Raw genomic sequence first — 21,365 nt, 5'->3', positions numbered from 1 at the left:
TTATATGGAGTCCTTGATTAGTGTATTATAACCATATCACTCAGTTTACCGCTTCGCTCAATACCGGAAAAGGTAAACAGTCTGTAGGGTGTACCAAAACGGGTTCAGCATTTCGGTTATTTCATCGTGTCAGTGTGTTTTATTGCGGTGTCGTGCAACTGCGCTTTCCTAGTTGAGGGCATGTCGTATCAAGAGACCACAGGCCAGTACGATCTAAAGCGAAATGTGGCCGCTTGTATTGCAAAGTGTGGAAACTATGTCACTCATTTGCTCTGCTTCACTGCCTCATCACTGTACCTATCCAACGTGGGTCGAGTGCATTGGTACTAAAGCTTGTAACTCAGTGAACGGCAGATCAGCAGCCACGAGCTGAAGAACTTGTAGAGCCAACGCCCAAGATGACTCACATTAAGTATTAAATTGCAGATTCCACAGATTCAGCATCTGTGGATACTGGAGCTCCATATCAGGACAGGTGTTCTCCAGACAGTTTCCTCGAACAAAAGCTTTCTTAAGACGGTTGTGTCCTTTGCTCGTCGACTGACTAGCCCAGTTTAAACCTGCTAACGAGAAACTGAGCTCAATCTCGCCATTCGGACACCTCCTGTTTTCGGGAAACGTTGCTGATAACCGAGGTTGCAGCTTAAAAATCATTTGAAACACAAGACGGATGCCTTGCTGCCGTGTAACAGGAAAAACCATTGTTCAATTGGCTATCCAGTATACACAACAATGCTGGCTTTCAAATGAGTCTTATATAGCAAGAATATCGTAAACGAGAGATCCAGCTAGGTTCCGGGTGAGTCTCCCGTGAAAACCAAATCAATTTGCAAATGAGTGTATTTGTCAAAATCCGTCAAATGTCGGTTCAAGTGGAACATGAGGTTTGACGGAAACTCGGGGGCTGTGCCTACTTGATGGGCCCCAAGAAGGATGAAACCGGTCGTGGTCTATCGAAAAGTTGCCAGTAACCATATGAGTAGTATGCAACCGTAAGAATGACGTAGTCTGGTGTAGCACATTCACTTGACGGAGATTAAGCGAGACATACTGCTGGATTATATTAACTCTCTTGTCAAAGCTCTGTTCACATGCAAATGCGTGAAGTTGTCGGGCTACTTTCTATATTTTCGTCCAACTGTAGAGTGATTACCGGCACTACCACGGAAGAACATTTAGGTATGCTGACGCGGGTGCTCGGCGGAGTGAGGTAATTTTGGTTTTACCTTCGAAGACAGATGTGGATATTCCTTAAAAGGTTACTTGAAATACTATGGTCTCAAATGACCGAGCGCAGAAGGACCCAGTACCTACGGAGAAGAACACGTGTCCGATAGTGCATATAAGCGAAGATGGGTCCCGGGTACTGGATTCGAAATACAAGATTTATTCCTTACTAGGCCGCCTTTGTGCAGCCATCAAACGACCTACTTCGTCAAAGCACGAAGCGGACACGAGTCCAAGGGTTTTTCCCAATTTTTCAAGAGAGCACTCACCAAACCACATGTGCTAGCACATTTCGACGGTAAGAAACCAGGGACTATACCATGTGATACACCTCAGTGTAGAGTAGAAGCTGTGTTTTTCCACAAGGATGAACAAGATGTGACTAAACCGGCTTCATACGCTTCACAATCATTAATTCAGGCCTGGTGGAACTAGCGCGGATTGACAAAGAAGTCAATGTGATTGGGATCGGGTCACAAACTCATGTTATGACTTTTATTGGTATGAAAAAACAGGTACTTAATGACTAATCCGGTGGAAAGGTATACATCGATTGAGCACGGCCACAAACACCGATTGGTCAATTCGAAAGTCGGCTGCGAAGATAACCCGATCAGAATGATGTGAGACGGACACTCAAATGTACGCAGTCTAGAGGTCACAGTCCTTAGCCGGACAGATGTGAATAGCTAGTGTTTATCCCTAAGTTGCTGTTGGTTTCTAGCAATGTCTTTTCGGGCGAACTTTCAAGCTACATACAGATCACAATTTTCATATGGTACTGTTCGGGAAACCAGACTCGGTCCGCAAAAGAAATCACCCCAACAGTAACACTAGACACTCCAGTTTGAAGATACCCAACTCCAAAGGATGTAACTACCATCGTGCAGATACTCATATTTATCTCCCAGTGAAAGAGATCCAGAATCATCCACCACAACTGACAGGAATAGGGACTTCGCTCACTTGGATGGACTATTCGCTGGTTACATCCGCACAGATGATACTGAAGCCCAGCACGGATCTCGGGCTAGCTGAATTCCTTACAATGTGCATGACTCCAAAATATTGAAAATCAATGGAGACCCCTGTACTGGACCAAATATTAAAAATGTGGCTCCCACTTGTGAAGAGCAAGATTAGTTGTCTATAAACAGTACAACCAAACGTTCCTACAAGGGCCATCTCTTGAGTATCAAGATAACGTTAGAATTAAAATGCATGGGACAAAATACTTTTGAAGGGGTGGGATCGACGGTGACATAGAGACTACAAGTGGAATGTCAAAAGTCCAAAGTGATACTGATGGCAACGACTGTAACATTTTTGAAATATTGTCCATATTGACTACTGTGAACTAATCGATTGCGGCATTAAATCAATTATGATCGATGCATTTTCAAAATGGATTGGGGCACACGCAAGTAGTTAACCGTCAACCTACTGCGGAATAAGTTCCCTTCCAGCGGAGTTTTTGAAAATGGTACCACAAATCGCAACTGAAGACTAGAATATTAGCAAGCTAATTGCCAAACTCGAGGAGTAGATCGACAGCCACCTGATCAACAAACATGGAAAGCGTTGGCATTTGCACGCAAAATCCTTCCGCTAGGACCCGCAGGTCACATGGGTAGGTAGATTCGTTTTACCTTTTGTAGTCGTTCATTTTGGAAGAAAGTCGCCGACCGGTTGCAAAAAACAGCCACTAAACACTACCAGTTGGGTAAATCAAGCTGCGAAATTGCAGTTCAGAGGGAGAAGACTCTCTGATGTGGATAGTAGAAGACTACACCTGTGGCCTTCTTTTGTGCTGTAATTTCAGTGTTCGTCACTTATTTCGGCGTAGAATACTGAAGGATGATAATGTCAATAATAACATTGGGAAAATGAGAAGGATGTAAGAACAGCATAAAACAACACAGTGATTGTTGCTAGGCTGAGAGAAGAGCCTAGATTTCTATCGTCCTCCGTCTCACCTCTTTCCTGGTAACTCCATTTTCAAATACTTCCAAGTAGATTTGCTAACGAGACTTTTGGGGCCAGAACACTGTAGATCAGAATGAATGTGGAACCGTGGTGCGCTGCGTCATTCTAACCTTTTATAAGGCTACCGTAACTTTGTTTTGGCTCTATGTAACACTGTAGCCCACAAGTAACCTTTGGTCGTAGAGCAAGTTAAGAAAGATCGATTTCATCGCCAGATACCATCGCAGATTGCAGAGATGACGACGTAACTTTTCATTCAGTTTTCAGGTCTAAATCGGTAGCACAATGCTCAACAACTGAAAATAAAACAGTTACTTTGTGGGTCCTGAATAATATTCCGCAAGATAAAGCTTACGTGGCTACCGGGCTACCGATACTGTCCATGCATTTGAAAAAACGGCCTGTCGGGCATATAACCAACTTAAAAGCAAGCAGAATCCCTAACCACTGATTTGTTACCCGGTATCTGGCTCAGTGAGATAGTCCCGCCGTTACTATTTACAGCTCTGTTATTAGTCGTCTGTATCGTCTTGACCACCGAAAGAGGAACTGTGAGCGAACACCCAGCCTAACGTGACTGTCAGTTCACTGTACCTACTGATATAGTTATCAGTAGCAAAAATGTTTCGCCAAAATCAGGAACAAAGACTTGGTGGTGAGGCCGGAAAAGCATTGGACACGCTGTGCAGGACTCGAGATATCAGGACAGACACCCAAGTTTAGTAGTAAACTACTCTAGGATTCAGTATGATTTCTTGTGAAATTCTATTCCATAAAACACAGTTACAAACTTGCTCTAATACAGCCGTGTATACTTCAAACTGAGTAAACGTGACACGACTGGAAGCGACGCTAGCTTCGAGGTACCAAAAGTTGATCTATTCGGTCGCCATTCTGGAGTTACCAGCCATTTGTAGCACCGGGTAAACCACTTAGTCAATTTCCTTGCTGCACCCTTCATGAGGGCAGTACCCCAGAAATCCTGCGTGTTATTTTCCCCAGAAACTATATTGGCCAGCCTTTTCCTTTGCTGTTGCATCCTGTTGAAATATAATGTAATGCCACATGGTTGCTCACAAATGAATTTGATTGAAAATCGATCCAGCTGGGATCTTTCATATCGTTGACAGATTCTTAACCAAACTTCAATTCACTGACTTTATGACCTAATTTCTGGACAAAAACGAAGGAGCATGGATCTGTTTATTGCCGGGTGGAAAAGAGGAGGAAGATTTTGTATACTACGCTTGTTGAATTCGAAACACTCAGCTATCGGGTACCATTCAGTAACCCTTCCACTCGCAAGCTCCAGGTGGGTTAAGTCACCGTATAGCTGTTGTATCCCTGCCCCGAATCATAAACGTGACACTGTTCGACTTAGATTATTATGACGAGTCTAAAACTTTTGATTGGTGTATTCTTATTTGTTTACAAATTTTGTCCAAGAGTGATTATCGGATCCAATAATTTCAGACAAAGCTGAAATAACTATTTGGACAAAGTGCTTTGAAAACACTCATCTGCAAATCAATTTGGTTTTCACGGGAGACTCAATTGAATCTCTCGTTTATGATGTTTGAAAACAATTTTGGTTTCACTTGGTTTGCCATCTGTGGGACGGTTGTAGACCGTAGCTGAATCTTTGAGAGAAAATCGTCCTGTAGAAGGTGATCATGTGAAGGATTCATGAAAGTCAATGATACCCCGAAGCTAGGTGTTCCAGATCGGATTTCCCAATGCAGTGCCATAGTTGGAAACAGATCATCCTGAAGTTCACTATCGTCATTTTGTCCAAACCGCAATTTTCATTTGAAGCATTTGAAGGATGAAAGTCATAATGGTTATGAGGAAAACCTATTTATTTTAACCTTGAATGCGGTTCAGCGTATCGAAATCGGGCTGCACTGAACGAGGTATGCATGAACTGACTGAAGTGGACTAGGGCTGGCCAGCAATAATAAGAGATTCAGCTGGATTCGGTTGAGTCTCCGGTTAAAACAAAATTCTTGTGCAAATGGGAGTATTTGTAAAACAAGTCAGCTTGATGAGGGTGAATTTTCATTCGCAAGACAAATATTCGGACATACGATAGCGTCTGCGATAGGGTGGATATACCTTGGGGTTCGGCCTGAAAATACTGGATCTAACTCAAGAGCAGTGAAGTTTGACCTGATTCGAGCTGAAGTCTTCACGGGGAATTGTGAAATTTTTCGGTTTCGAAAGCCGTCATTTGGGGTTTGGTCTGAAAATACTGAATCTAACTCAAGAGCAGTAAAGTTTGACCTGATTGGAGCTGAAGTCTTCACGGTGAAATGTGAAATTTTTCGGTTTCGAAAGCCGTCAATGTTCGATTGATTGACTGACTGACTGATTTATTTATTTATTATTTATTTATTTGATCTGTGAATCCGTTATTATTAACATACACAGATAGACAGATAGATAGATACATAGTTTAACTGGTTGCCTGATCTGTTGATGGATTGATAGATAGAATGCTCCATTGACTGACTGATTGACTGACGGACTGGTTGATCGATCGGTCGATTGATTGATTGATTGACTGAATGAATGATTGATTGTTGATTGATTGATTGATTGATTGATTGGCTATTGATTTGGTGAGTGGTATGAAAATGCGGTAAGTTTGTTTGGCCTTTATATTTAAGTACTTTTCCATTTTGATTTTGTGATTCCTTCCTCAAGGTAACGCAATTCGAGCTCTCAAAACAGCAGTAAACCAAAATAAACAGATATACGTTGCTCAGTCAGAGCGTGGTGGACTTATCGCAGGTAACAATGTGGAGCAGGTAGTTTACTTGCAGACATTTCAGTGAGACTCGAAGGGCTACGCCCCTAAAATAAGAATTTATTGGCAGTCTGGTCTGTTTTCAGCTTAAAGTAATTTATGAAACAACTGACATGAATGACGTGAGAGAGTCTTCATTGTGACTACTATTGAAAGGACTGCGTCCAATAGCTAGTCACATTACAAGAATCAATCAGATGACTTGTATCGATCATGCTCCACCACCACATCAATGCTGCACCATCAAATGAGAACTCATACTGAGACGAGGTTGCCACCTCGTGCCGTGATACGATACCACCAGGTGCACTCAAGTACTGGATATCAGACCGAACGGTGGCGCTGCTTAAATCTTGGAGAAATATCCCAGCCGGTCCCGAACACAACTTGTTGCGACGAATTATCGGACGACAAGTAAACTAGAGCGTGGGAGTCGACCGTGAGGTGTGGTGGACACAGAAAGCCAAGGAACTGGAAGAGGTACAGAAAGGCGGGAGTGCCCGAAGATTATTTCAGTTGATCCGTGCGACCCAGAAACCATCTGTGGGCGAAACTATCAAGGATCGAAAAGGAGTGACCATTTTGAATAAAAAAAGAACTCCCCGACCGGTAGGCCGAATATTTCGAACAACATTTGTGTAAACCAGCTATCACTTATCTGGAGTCCACATTTAACGTAGAACCATGGACGGTAAACGTGGACCCTCTACGGCCTCAGAGTTTTATGACTGCAAGCGCCACCGAGCTTCTGGTCCGAATGATCTCACAACCGCATAGTTCAAAGATGGTGGGAAGTCCTCAGTCAGCGCTTGTCTGATCTGCTTGTTTGCATTTGGGAAAAGGAATTTGTCCCACACAACTGGAGTGAGTCGGCGGTAGTGTCCATTTTCAAAAAGGGACTCGTAGTGAGTGTGGTAACCACAGGGGGGTCAGCTTGACCCCGGTCGTAATGAGATTGTTGGCGTCAATTGTGCTTCGTCGCCTTACGGTGGCTCGCGAGACACCGACTCGAGAGCATCAAACGGGATTCCGGCCTGGTAAGGGTTTCGTTGACCAAATCTTCACACTCCGTCAGTTGCTAGAACAGCGCCATACATATAAGCGACCCAAAATTCTAGTATTCCTGGATTTCCTAGGTGCATTCGACTCGGTTGATCGGTCTGCTCTTCTTGACACGCTTGCCCATCAAAGAATGCCCCGGAAGTTTGTGAACATAATACGTTCTTTGTATTCTCAGACTTCCGGAAGTGTGAGAGTACACGCTGAGCTCTCCAAAAACTTCCGTACACAAAGCAGTGTCCGTCAGGGATGCCCACTCTCTCCATTCCTTTTTAACTTTGTGATCGATGAAATAATGAGACGAACGCTGGAAGGTCTCCAAAACCCTGATGTTCAAATAGCTAATTTGAGACACCCATGGCTTCAAAGCGGTATATCCATGAACCTTAGGGGACGTGTGTATTAGGATACAGTGCGGGCTGTTTTGTTTTGTTTTGACTGTGAGACTTGGCCTGTTCGAACAGCGGAACTCAGAAGTCTCCAGGTGGTCGACAGTCGTTGTCTCAAACCCATACCTCGGGTGGATTGGTGTCGGCGAATGTGTAACGAGGCAGTTAGAAAGCGCGTTTTCGGTTGTGCAACGGGTACTTCCATAGAAGAATGTGTCCAGCACCAGAAGCTGCGTTGGTTGGGACGTGTGTTGCGTATGCCGGACCACTGGTTGCCGAAGAGAGAGCTGTTTTTTATGCCCAACTCGGAGTGGCCTAAACAGAGAGGTGGCCAACCCTTGACTTGGCAGAGGAGTATGAAGGAGATCACGAAACGCTTAGGTGCTGTCGGTGCTACTCACCTTCCAGGACGGGGATGCGTGATACCCACTGAACCTGGTTGGAGACACGGCTGCCCACCGATGTCGGTGGTGTTCTTTTTGTCAGTTTCTCACCAGATTGCCTAAATGAATGTCTGTAAGTGTATGCGCCTCGGGAAGATGGTGGTAAGCTAGCACTAAGTCCCCTCCCTGTCCATCTTTATTCTTTTCTTCACAATAAGGCTTTCAAATAAATCATGGTTGTACGTCACTGAAGCATCGGTGTTGGACACTGAAGTCATGCTGTTGATGATGATGATGACGATGTTGATGATGATCATGATCATGATGATCATGATGATCGATCAAGCGTGTAAACACTGCACTGCGCAGACATTTGGCGTAGCCTGTGGCCTGGTACAAGTGCCCCATTTTTCATAATATATTTTGCTGTATATCAGTAGACATACCATGAACTTCTGTTTCCATAGTGCGGTCTTTTCCAGTAAATCATTTATATTACGTAAAATTATTGACCTCCAGTTACGTTCCAATGTCTTGTCACATTTAGAAAACAGATGAATAAGTGAAAAGTTGAAAAACGGAAAAATGCTTCAACACTTTTGACGTCACCAGCTTGATTTGAGCCAAGTAAGTGTCCGTCGCTCACCAACTCCCTTGGGAGTATTTACACTGGACATTGTCGGACAATGCATGTCCCGTCAACCGAAAATTACCAACAGAGTACGCTAAACCACGGAAAATAATACCCAGGTCATGATTTGTCTCGTAATAACGAATTCAACTTCCGCTACATCTCCATGGACGAGTTGGTGGAATATTTTCCGCTACCAGAATGACGTTTGTGCAGACTGATCCTATTCGCACAAGGTACCTGAAGTTCTTTGTGGACAGCTTGGTCAGATGCCAAGGCAACCAACTGCCCATCTGGTTTCGGATCTAATTTCATCCCAGTATCCAATACCCTTCGAAAGCTGACTGACAGGCACTCAATCTGATGATGGTATGCCTTTAATACTGACGATTACGCTTTGTTTCATCGCGCGTTGGTTTACCTTCTTACAATAATCTAATTGTTTCCGAGCCGTTGAGATCCAAAGTGAGTTTCATTAGCGGACGGTTAGCTAGAAAAGTCTATTTTTATCAATACGACTGGACGCGTTGCATCATCAAGTGATTTAAAAAACTCGGGAAACCCCGGTCGTATTGGAGGGGCGCAGCAAGAAAAATCCCATATACCTGCGATGGATCTTTTACCACATGATCCCGCCAAAAAATAACTGGTAACGCATCCCAGGTGAACACGTGCATAAGCGGAGCGCCAGCCAAAGTACTCACATGCGATGTGTGTGTGTGAAGTCGTTAAAAAGGTAAGTGTGGGCACAAGCGCATGACACATTTGTTAATAGCGAGAAAGTGAATGATAATACAGGCGAGAAACCACTGTACTCTTCGCGTGGGGCACTCGATGCATTGCCATGCCATGTGCTCACACTTTTCGGACAGTGAAAATCCCAGTGTGTGTGTGTGTGTGTAGGGCTTAAACAAACGCCGAGAGAGTTTATTCTCCTAAGTGTGCCCCAGTTTGCGTGCTCAGAGCTTAATTAACGGAGGTGGGGGGCAATACTCATTGCCTGAAGAAAGTGTATCATACTGTCACGCACATTTGATCAAAACAAATGCTTTTCTGAACTCCATGAGAAGGCGTACACGAGAAAGCGTGGCGATTCTCAACGAGCAGGAGAACCGGTCGATTTTTCATGATACGGTGATAGGTTGATGGTGTTCGTTTGACTGTGCGAATCGAGCGGGAGGTCAGGCATGTCTAGGTTCGGGCCAGCTGGCGGAATCTCGTCCCTGGTGCCTTGTTTGAGTTTGACATGGCAGCTAGGCGCCGAAAAGGGTGAACAATTATTACTAATATGCAGGAGAAACTTCGCAGTGTCAGATGGTGGAGACTAACTAAAGCACAATTCAGTGGGTCGACGGTGAGGAGTTTGTGGATTTGTTAATTACCGACCGTTATTGATATGGCCATGAATATTCTGTGATAACTTCAGAGTCGAACGGGCTAGCGAAGGATGGGAAAAGCTCATCTCAGGGGAAGAATGTGCGTGTTGGAGGGAAGGGATGAAACGAGTCCACGAGAGACCAGTTCAAAAGATATCTGGATGCCGGTATAAAGAGATTCCAATCATAGAATCAATTTTGGGGGTCCTGGAATCCTTCATTGTAGGGAGACAAAAACCCGTGAATTCGTAGCCGACATGGATGATGGGAGGACTGGCTACAAGTCATCTGCAGCATCGAATACGTAACGTCTTCAGTCGAGACGAAAGAAAACCGCCCAAAAAGCTGTTTAAAACACCGGTTTCCGAAGCAGTGCGATCCTTTGTACGGGTCAGTATACCGGCGAATAAAGACCACGACACGATTCGCATTGTTCACTCCAGTGAAGAACTCTTAACGAATCTGTTCCAGATGAGACCGCCATTCAAAAAAATAAGATAGAAGAGGATATGAAACTTGTACATTCAGTTTTTATTGAAGAGGATGAAATTCGGACATTAATATAATTCATATCGTTTCAATTTCCTGGTATGATGCCCACATATCGTAGATGATGATTGAGCTGGGAGCGATGCAGGCCTGGATTGTGTCCATCAAAGTGGCTGCAGTTCGATCTGGCACTGCATACATGAACACTTCTCTAGTTTCCCGGCAGATCCCTCCGAAAATTCACTGCTGGGGAAGGACTCGCCCTGCGTGTTTTTTCCGGCGACATGGAATAGAATTACTATCTTAAACTCCATCCTAGACAGCTCCAGCCAAGTTCACCTTCGAAGACCGATTTCTTGCCAACACTGTTGGGCATTACACCCCCACCTGTTAGAAACAGTTGAAAGTGTCACTTGGTGGTCATTATTGCATAAACGCTGTTGATGGATCACTCCGTGGCTTTGCAAAAAATTTATTGCCGTCTCCTTGTCATGAACGAGGGTTGAAAGCGTCAGAAAATTCATTTAAGGTTTTACGTCCGAACGGAGAAATTCTTGCACAAAATGAGTCTAGATGCGGATAAGGAATTGTTTTCATCAAAAATAGGTCAAGATTGTGTGCGTACATTAAATTGGAGCTGACAAAAAGTGATGGGGCTTAACTTTCTGCATTAGTGGCGGGGTTTATCTGGAAACTATCCCATGCGATGACCTGCGGAGCCACACGGTCCTGTAGAACGCCGAATTGATAGACGGAGGGATGATAGACCGGAGGCACACTGTAGCTCTGAGTCCACTCTTCTCCCCCAACAAGTGCGTTTGGTGCAAGAAAACTCTTTTTGCTTGTTGACCGTCAAAAAAGGCGTGTTGTTTCTAATACTACCAGAAGTTGTGTTGTCAGGCCGCTTTTTAGGTAAACATCATAACCCTCATTAAATGTGTCCGCTGTTGGGGGGTCATTCCTAGCTACCTTACGTTAGAATACATGTCTCTAGAACACTCCGGTTTACCGACTGTTCTGGTTCGCACAACCCCACAGGGCCTTACACAAAAACTCAACTTGGACATCTATTAGGGCTATTTTGCCCTGCATTACCGTTTACATAGCCGCCATCAAAAGATGCACATTGTTCAAAATGTTACGCAGTTTATTTAATGTGGCAGATTTCCAAAACTCACTGACAGATGAGATGTATTCGACTACTCAATAGGGTGTGCCTGAACCCACTGAAGATACAATGTAAAAGCACACGGCATGCGAAATGAGTAAGCGCGACTGATATGAGCAACATATGCTTTCCATCCTGATGTCACAGCAGCTCACCTTAATTTGAGTGGTCACATGTGATTACACAGTAAAATAACAGCTCAAATCGTTACGCAAAACTGTATTGTGCATGCCTTGCAGGCACATTTTTTAACAATGACATATTGTCGAACACAGCAGAGCCAGGAAGTAAACAAATCTATCTCATGTAAATTTGCTAAACCTCAGTCAAAGCACCACTGTATCCCGCATGACATAAAACGGTTCTCAAACCCATTGACGAGGCATACCACCTTTGGCTTGAGACAGGTTGGCAGATGGTCTGTTACCAACGCGTTTTGATAGCACAAAACACCGTTCCCGTTGGAGCGAAGAAATATCATCATCAGGAGAGTGCTTTGACTGGTTTGAAGATGCTCACTACCACTCACAATGAAATGCGACGTACTATACTAATGCTACGACGCCAGTGACAACTTTTTATCCGGCCTTCAGGTCAAAATTACTGTACCTTCTCAAACTCTAATGTAAACTCCGTTGAATTAGTTGACTTTGACGGGAAATCGATTTTTGTACACTATCCAGATTCTATTCACATCTGTTCGTCAGCTGACTCGTAACAAAATCGCAATCTGAAATGGCATGCAAAAGTTGATTCACAATTTTAGTGTGCTGTCCCCGTGAATCTTGTGATTTCTCTATTGAAGTGTAAAGGTGATTCAATGTTGAGTTAGTCCAGACACCTTATAAAAATCGCTTTGATGTCTAAATATGTTTGCGCTAGCTGGCTGTCATCACGACGCATACGTGGAGGATATTCACGCATTTCACGGAACGCCCTTGTTCACCAGTTCGACTGTTTCCCTACCTCGCATTCTCGGCTGTTGTTACCACAAAGCTGGACAGCTATAGGCTGCATGCCGTCTGAATTATCCGTCCGAAGAACATAGGCACCCAACGATCAGCTTCATCAGTTAGGCGCAGTTAGGCCCCCGAGTTGGAGCTCCAGACGACTCAGTAGTTAAAGCACTAACTTACTGACTGAAAGGTTCGCGGTTCGAACCCAACCCCTGCATTCAGACAGCCCTTGCTTAGGCTTGGGCAACCTAGCAGTATCTTATCCCTTGTGCTCCGTTCAGGTGACATGGCAAATAGACACTGGAAGAGTGTTACAGCTGAAAAATTTTTATTGGTTATTTATTATAGCCCCCGAGTTTCCGTCAAAATCATGTCGTATTTGAACCAGTATTGGCCGAAATTCGCGAACTACACTCATTGACGCATTGGTTTGGTTTTAACGAGCGACTCAGCTGAATCTCAGCTGAAGAATAACAGAAACGAGAGGATGTGCTGTGACTCACTTGAGTCTCTCATTAAAGCCAAATTAGTAATGAGTGCATTGCATTTTTCATGTGTCGTAACATGAATCTCAGCTGAAGAATAACAGAAACGAGAGGATGTGCTGTGACTCACTTGAGTCTCTCATTAAAGCCAAATTAGTATGCAAATGAGTGCATTTTTCATGTGTCGTAACAGCCACATGAATTTCCTTCGTAAGCCGTCATCTGACTGTATATCACTGGCTATCGGTTGTCGGAATACCACGAATAACGTGACTTTCATGCGCGGAGTTGTGAACCCAATGTGCGTAGTGTTCAGACCTCGAGATCTCATTTTTAGCAGTTTTCTTAGCATCTGTTGTCTTCAAATTGAGAGGGTATCGGAGATACATCTGTCCCTTTCCGCAGGTGTGCAGAACACACCTACGTCAAGCAACTGTAGCAGAGACGTAGTGTTCGCAGTTAGGAAAACAATTTCAATGCTGGTCTACCCAGTGTTGGGTTGAAAAGTGAAATCATTCAACAGCATAAATATCTCCTCCTTTTCCAAGCACATTTTATTTCAAAGACTCGTTTACCAACCATCCATACCAAGAAGAACTGCATCACAAACATTGAGATACCTCGGGTTGGCACATTTCCTTATCAAGCCCTACCTCAATGCAATACTTGCATGAAAATAAGGCCCGTCGCTGTTTTTCAATTTTTCTTCGTGGCACGTGTGTCCTTCGGATACAAAATTTGGATTCAACATCACCCGATACAGTGTTGTCACCGTTTCAACCACTTTTTAAAGCAAACGTAGTCGCCAAACTTCGCATCCTAGCAATCCACTCTCCAAAGATACGCTGGGAGATTCATCAATCGGCATCAGAGAATGAAGTATGGTTGTTCCGCTTCTAAAAGTGAGCAACAATTTACCAGTGCCAGTAAATCAACCAATTCTCACTTGCACTTGTATAAACTTGTATAAACGGTCCCCTAGATAATGTATTCAAAACGATTCTAATTGGTTTTTGAATCGGGTGACTGTTGGTCCGTTTCCCGAGCTTGGCAACTGATATGAAACATTTCATCTTCAGTCGAAGAGATATCAGCAGAGCTGTGTCACCTCATCTACTTGCGTTTATCGGAGGGAATCCTTTATTTAATGATCCGATTGGTTATCTGGGGCGTAGGCTCTTGATAACTCCATTGGCCCATTCGCTATTTGGATTGCGTTGTGCTTTGTATTTTCCGCATTCAACTGGACTGTTAGATGACTACTCTCCAGAAGTTCAGGTTCTGATTGGTACGGTTCTGACTCATATTGCAACGTGTTCCATTGTTTAGTGTGGCTTTTTCTTCCCTTTAGGGTGTTTTCACCTCTTTTTTGATTTCTCATGCGTCTTCAGCTTTGCGGTTCCAAAGTTCTTTTATCCTTCGTGTTGACATGTTTGCTGTAACAACTTCCTCGATGGATTTCCACACTTTCATAAACTTATTGTTCGTTCATGGACCAGTAAGTGGACGTTGTTTCAGTCAACCTGCCTAATCTTCGTTCAAAGAGACGAATGAATATACTCATGCCTTTTGGCGGTAAGTTTGCTTCCTTTTAGTCTGGTAGAAAACATCTTTCCTGTTTGTCCCAAGTAGTTCTTACTACAACCATTGCATGCATTATTGCGTGCGCCGTTGATCTTCCTCACCGACACTTCTGTCCTCGAGTTATCCGTTTGTTACGTTATGCTGTCGGAACAATCGTGCAGATATTTCAAAAATGTTCTAATTATACGGGAGTGTTATTCATCTGCCTTCGCTTTATGCAAGTTGGGTTTCCTGAGGATTCGCCAGACATTACTTCTCAGGCATTCATATCTCTTTTTGAGAGATTCTTGTAAATGTTACTGTTCTTTGGAGTATTTTGGATTCTTTTGTCTTGATCCGCTTAGAAAGAATCCGTATAAGGTTCTGTTTGTGACACTTTGAGTGGTTGCCATGACAGCTGAGAATTTGGTTTGTGTGCTTCGGCTTTCTTCTGACCTCATTTTCTAGTTATCCATTTTGCGACCCATTGATGAGAACATCCAAGAATGTCAGTTTCCTACCGCTTTCTTCATCGATGATGGGGTGGATGTTCCACAATTCTATCTTGTAGATGATGACAAAAGTACCGTTGACTTGATGGATCTTTGTTTTTCTAGATTTTTATGTTTTCCTTATGTATTAGCTTTCAAAATCCTGTCTGCACAATCGGTTTTGAAAATGGGAACTCTTTTGCTGCTTCTGACTGGGGCTCATGTTTCTCTCAGCAAGCAACTACATATATGAAGGGTTAAATAAATCAGGTCAACACAGAATAAAGACTCCCATAGTTGTAATGTACTACTCGTAAGGTTGCTGAAAGTCTGTCGAGAACATCACAAACGAGAGATTCAGCTGGTTTCCATGTGAGTCTGTCGAAAAAGCAAGTTAGTTTGCAAATGAGTGTATATTCGCTAACTCCCATAATTGTTTATACAGGGTGCATCTACAATGTTGCACTATCTGTACAGTAACAGTGGGGGATTCGAGCTTGAGAACAGTTTTTTCCGGTTTATATGCCATACGACGGTGACAAGATTTGTGCATAGTTAGGCTTGCATTCAGTGTAAGTTTCCATACGAATTCGTTGAAAGGATACTACTCATTTGGCGGAAAAATTCCCTCTGGCTGAAGTAAATTTTTGTCGATTTTCCTTAATCCGACAATCAGATGAGAAAGCTTACTTTAATTTAGAAGTCGCATACAAATATGCAACTTTACAATTTAGAAATATACAGGTAAAATTTACTGTTCCGTCTTTGACACGACAGTATGAGTTCAGTTGCTGCCGAAATGACTGAGGGTGGAAGGCACTCATTATGGATTGTCAAACCGCAAACATGCTTTTTCGAATACCCTTTACCACTCTTGTTTACGGGGATAACCAGACTTCGGCTTGAAAAATAATTTGAGAGGGTACTCGGGAAGTTCGAGCGTCAGACTTGCTTGTCTTACACGTCAAGTGACCAAATTTCAAAATGTCTGATGTGGATTGGTCAGCAACAAGGTAGGTGATATGGATAGAATCCAATCACAAACGGACCAACAAGCAGTCTAAAAGCCGATCAGTACATCCTGTCTTCCCACAATGCTCCCTACTAACCACGGTCCGCTGATCAGTCGATTATGCCCATCTTTTTTTGAGCTGGGAGCTTTAATGATTCGAATACCGCATAAAACGGAAGTTCACCCACACTGGTGTTTAACGAATCGGTCGAAATAGATACATACAGTGGACGGTTTTCGTCAATCTACGGAAATACCCTAGACGAAAACACAATGTGTTGGCACTTTTTGTACAAGCGTCCTCTAATGACGTCAGATAACTGCGCTGGAATGTTGCCTATTCCAAATGCGCAACCAAACCACCAGGTTGGTCGCCGTCAAACCACGTGTTACAGCATGTTCGTGTGAAACGGTAAAACGAGAAATCGGCCGGTTTACCACTGGAATGTCTCCCTGAGCGTAACTCTGCGCAAGTACAGAAGGCAACCTCCGAAAATAGTCTGTCTGCTACCGAAATATGTGAGACTGGCTCGAAAATGTTACTTCGATATGGAAGAAAGAACGGAATAACATTTTCGTGTATATTGCTGCAGTTTGTAAGCCCCGACTCTCACCGGAATGCATCTCGTCAGAAGACTACTGCTGAGGCATCCTGTGGGTAAAAGGTCACGCAAGCAACGTAGGTGAAACATCATCATCATCATCATCATCATCATCATCATCATCATCATCATCATCATCATCATCATCATCATCATCATCATCTTCATCGTCATCATCATCATCATCGTCCTCATCGTTGTCGCGACAATAGATAAGAGCACTGGTGCTTCACTGCCATGTAGCCACGTCACCCTACAACAACCATCCGAGATGACTACACCCCCAACACTCAGTCAGACAATGTGAACAGAAACTGACAGCACGAGCGCCCCTAATATTGGTTGACCGTCACCATATCGTCCATCGTCTCCAGTCAACACAGGAAGGGTCACGAAGACCCCACCCCGGAAGGTAAACAACATCAACAGGACTCAAACTTTCCTTTACATCTTCCATTCCCTTCTGCTATGTCAGTTTCTGTCCACTTCTAGGTTTCCGACAATCCGAATTAGGCACGATAAACAGAGATCGTCTCGATAGGCAGCGACTGGATACGCGTAAGGCATGGGCCAGACGCAGTGTTTGAAGGAAGTACCATTTGCCTCACCAAAAACCCTTCTCCTGATTATCTCCTTCCGAATCCGCTGGTTCCCACCGATTCTAGCGACACTTCTCAGGAATCGGTGGTCCCATCTCAGTCATAGAATGGTGGTGAAACACACTTGCTATGGATCATACGGGCAGATTTACTAATAAAGTTGCCCATTTTGAGTCGCAGTCGTGGGGATAACTTGATTCACGCACTGAGGATCTGCCTACCGCTATACGCGCAACCGCCATTCTGTGATACAAGGTTGTCTTGATCAGTGCTTTTGTTGCAGGCTCTACAGCAACTTTAGAGTAAATACATATTTATGACATGTTTTGTCATTAACTTTGTTTTGACTGACATCTCTACACCTGACATTGAACCCACGAAACGGTCTTACGTCACGAGACGCGCTCAACATAACGCATTTTTCGTTTAGGAAAAACCCCGGCGACAGCAGTAACTAGGGCCGACTTCGAGCGGAGTAACAATGCTTTTTCCAAGGCTACTGCCTCGAAGTAGGGGCAGACACTAGAGCCTCTTTATACCAGGCCAACAGTCATAGAACCTAACGCTTTAGAAGTGGTAGCTCTCGACCCCGGGTTGGATAGAAATGAATCCAGCCACTCTACCGTAGTTACGGCCAAAATCTTAGCATCGGTGTATTCCTCTGACTGTTTTATTTGTATTCGTTGCGACATGGATCGTGAAAATGTGTCAGCAGCTAGGCCATCTTTGGTCGGAAGGTTCGAGTCTTGACCACGTTCAATCAAAGTTGTCAGTCAGTGCTCAAATTTAGTTAGCTGTGGTAACAATGGTTTGAGACAGCACAGGATCCGTTGTCCGTTTTGTGGTGACAACATACAATACAGTTCATCCCTGTTGGTCGATCACAGAGAGGGTCTGTAGTGTGTTAGCTTCTCATCCCATTTTTACGTTTTCGTGGCAGTCCAGTTCCGGTCTCACTGATCTCATGAAAGCAACGACTGCGGGAAAGTCCGGGTTGATGCGTGAGGCTCAGGCTTTGAGTCAAAAAGCCACGAGAACGCCACTCGCTACATATATGCCGAGTTGATGCCGCGGTATCAGCTGGGGCGAACCAAAGGTATGATGGGAGCTGTGAGACGAGACGGCGGCAGTCCAGTGCTGATCGGGCAGACGGTGACTGTCTACATTTGGGCTATTTGTAGTCGGTATCAGTGTAGTCTGATTTGCAAACCTGAACAGAAGCGTTTGCTGCCCAGTTGTTGTGCAGAATCTCAAAATCATGTCATCAAGTTTGTTGAATGTCCCCCAGTTAGCAGTTTGGAAAGTTTGAGTAAGTTCAGATTTTAGAAAAATCAGTCGGCCTATGGTGGTCATCACACGAATTTGAGGCGACACAGGCGTCTGAATTCCAAAATTAAAGTGAAAAAGACCTTGACTTAGTTCAAAAGAAAGAATAGTTCACACAGGTGACCATTTCACTTGAGAATTCGTCACTCGGGGAGCCAGTCAGTGTGTGGTGTGAATTCTGTTACTGAACGATGAATGGCACAATGTCCTGTGTAAGTATCACTTGAACACACCGCTGATCAGTCCCTCGTGGCCGAACGGCTGTGTGAAACTACCGGCCCATAGGTCACAAGTTCGAATCAACCAACAGATTCGTGAGATACGTACTGCCAATGTTTCCGAATAGGGATGAAACAGGTGCACCGGTGCTTCTGGACTTCTTCACAGAACGAAATTTCAATTAGAACTGACTAGGCACGAGGAATCTCTTGCTGCTCATGCGTTCCCACGTGACTCAACGCGTACAGCACTTTTACATTTCAGTGCTTGCGACGGTAAAAAAACGAATTTCTCATGTTGAACTGATATGATGCTTTCGCTGTGAATTTATCGAGCTCTGTGGTGGGTAGGCTGGCTCCAAATCGGCTCCTACAACAAAAACGAGGTAACAGAAGAGGATGGTAAACTTATTACCAAGCCTAATTAAACAGCTTCGTAAATCAATGGAGCCAATTATACCAAATTGACTGTGTGGCGCGGTAGATCTCATTACCGAGGCATTTTCGAAACCGACTGCAATTCACTCGTTCACTCACGCGAGTAGTTTTCTGACCATCTGTTGCTATCCTTTTCACAAACCGTGGAAGTGCACACCACGATAACATAGAACACTTGTGATAGTGTATGTGGTTTGTGTCGCATTTTTAAACCTGCCTATAAAACATAATCCTCGTTTTCACGTTGTGACGTATCTCGACCGAACTCAAAAAAAATCGGAGGAGAGTAACGAGCTGTCATAGAATGATGGTGACCTTGAACTAGCCAACCGGCTTGACCTTTAAAACCTAAAGGAAGCTGTTTTTTAAGTACGAGCATGACATTCTGAGTGTAATAGCTATATAGAGATGTGTACCATACATCGATCACATTTTGCATAAATATTCTATTGCGATAACCTGACGATCATATGCAAGGTTTTCAATAATCATCACTTTTGTATGCGTACGGTAAACTGAGCGTAGAGTTGATATTTAGCGTGCTTTTTTCATCTACAGACGTACGTTACTGGCCAAAAAGTGCATGTGAGCTGTTCACCATTAGAATGCACATGAAAATGGTTTGCTGGTCCCTACAGTGGTTAAATGAGACATCTACTCGTTTACCTAATCCAAGTACTTTTCCTACGACCATACCGGACAGCTTGTACTTCTAAATATCAACCCTTGTGACACATCACAGCATTTCAACCATATGCTCCGATCCACCGTTCCAACCCAGATTACTGTGTGCTTTCCATGCGGTACGGATGTAACGTTGATACTACTGATGTGAGTAGTATGCGAGTAGTATGTTTTCCCATAAATCCGCTTTGCCTCTCTCGAAAAGTGAATTTGTGGAGTCGCTCTGTAGCATTTGCTTGCAATTGGGTAACAGTCAATGAATATCCGGGAAAATTCAGGAAGACGCGTTCAAGGAAAGATGGATATTCAATTTTGTAAACAAGATCCATATGAGAGTTTTGTTCCCCTGTCCGATGGTCTGTAACTGTTCAGTTGGCATTTCCCAATAAATAACTCCGCAGCGAAGGCCTTCTTCCTTTCACGAGTAGTAATACGATTCAGTGCTGAGGAAGTACAAACCCGGCAGCATGAAATCCTGGGAAGATAACGCTCAGGATGATAGAGGCTTGATGTAAACACTCAAGCTTCATCGAAGCAGCTTCACTAGCAGAGCAAAGCAAGGAACAATTCAAGTCGAATTCCAGCCCAGCTGGTATCAATGCTCGGAGGAGCAGCTGGGCAGCTCAGCTCAACCAATTTTGTTTCGTCCATCAGGTGTCGGACTACGATGAAGTGCAATTTCATAACAATCTGGTTTTGAATAATCATTCACAGCGCACGATGAACATATTTTGCCATGCTTTAAGTCCCGAAATATATATACTACCAGGTCGTTCGGAGTAACAGTGGCGCAAATAAAATTCAACCGAAGAAATCTATGCATATACGAACCTCAGTGGAAGCAAAACCCATTTACATATGTATATAAAGTGGGCACTGATCCGAACGCGTGTTTTGGAGAATTGTGTAGATGTGGAACTAAAATATACTGCCTTCGTCTTGGAGTTGTGAAAATACTCTCCTTGAGATGGTATCTGTGATGAACATGACTGATGCTCTATTCATTGCTCTATTCATTATTCTCTTGTTTTAATATTCCATATGCTGTACATATTCGCCAATTCGAATATATACGTGCTGGTTGCCACTCTTCGCTGAATTCTGGATTTCTAGTTTGTCGGGTTGTACCGATATACGTACGAAACTTAATTACCACATTTTGGCGTCGCGATTGGAACAATTCATCATGCCTGCCGAAATGGAACTATTAGATGTTAATTCAACTGCGCGTGACGTAGAGGATTATTTGGAACGATTCGACATATGGTGCCTCACAAAATCCGATATGGATGATAAGAAACTCACTGCATATTTCCTGCATTTCGTTGGCAAGGAGGCGTATACTTTAATCAAGAATTTAGTATATCCTGAATCTCCAATTGATATTTCTTACACTGCATTGAGAAAAAAAGTTCTTCAACACTTCAAACCGATTAACTTCGTAGCAGCCGAAAGAGCTAAGTTCAATATGTTA

General features: G+C 43.7%; 1 protein-coding gene across 1 annotated transcript; it reads left to right on the top strand.

The window, feature by feature from the left end:
- Nucleotides 1-7,976: 7,976 nt before the first annotated feature.
- T265_09131 (hypothetical protein) lies at nucleotides 7,977-12,929 on the top strand (the record flags this gene model as incomplete). The annotated part of the gene is given in 3 exon segments (XM_009175128.1): nucleotides 7,977-8,015; nucleotides 12,664-12,807; nucleotides 12,822-12,929. The coding sequence occupies 3 exon segments, from the start codon at nucleotides 7,977-7,979 to the stop codon at nucleotides 12,927-12,929; spliced, it is 291 nt and encodes a 96-aa protein (XP_009173392.1).
- Nucleotides 12,930-21,365: the final 8,436 nt, after the last annotated feature.

Source organism: Opisthorchis viverrini (genome assembly GCF_000715545.1).
Source record: "Opisthorchis viverrini unplaced genomic scaffold opera_v5_259, whole genome shotgun sequence".
Taxonomy (NCBI): Eukaryota; Metazoa; Platyhelminthes; class Trematoda; order Opisthorchiida; family Opisthorchiidae; genus Opisthorchis; species Opisthorchis viverrini.
Note: the sequence above shows the minus strand (reverse complement) of the source record. Positions and strands in the feature narration are given on the sequence as shown.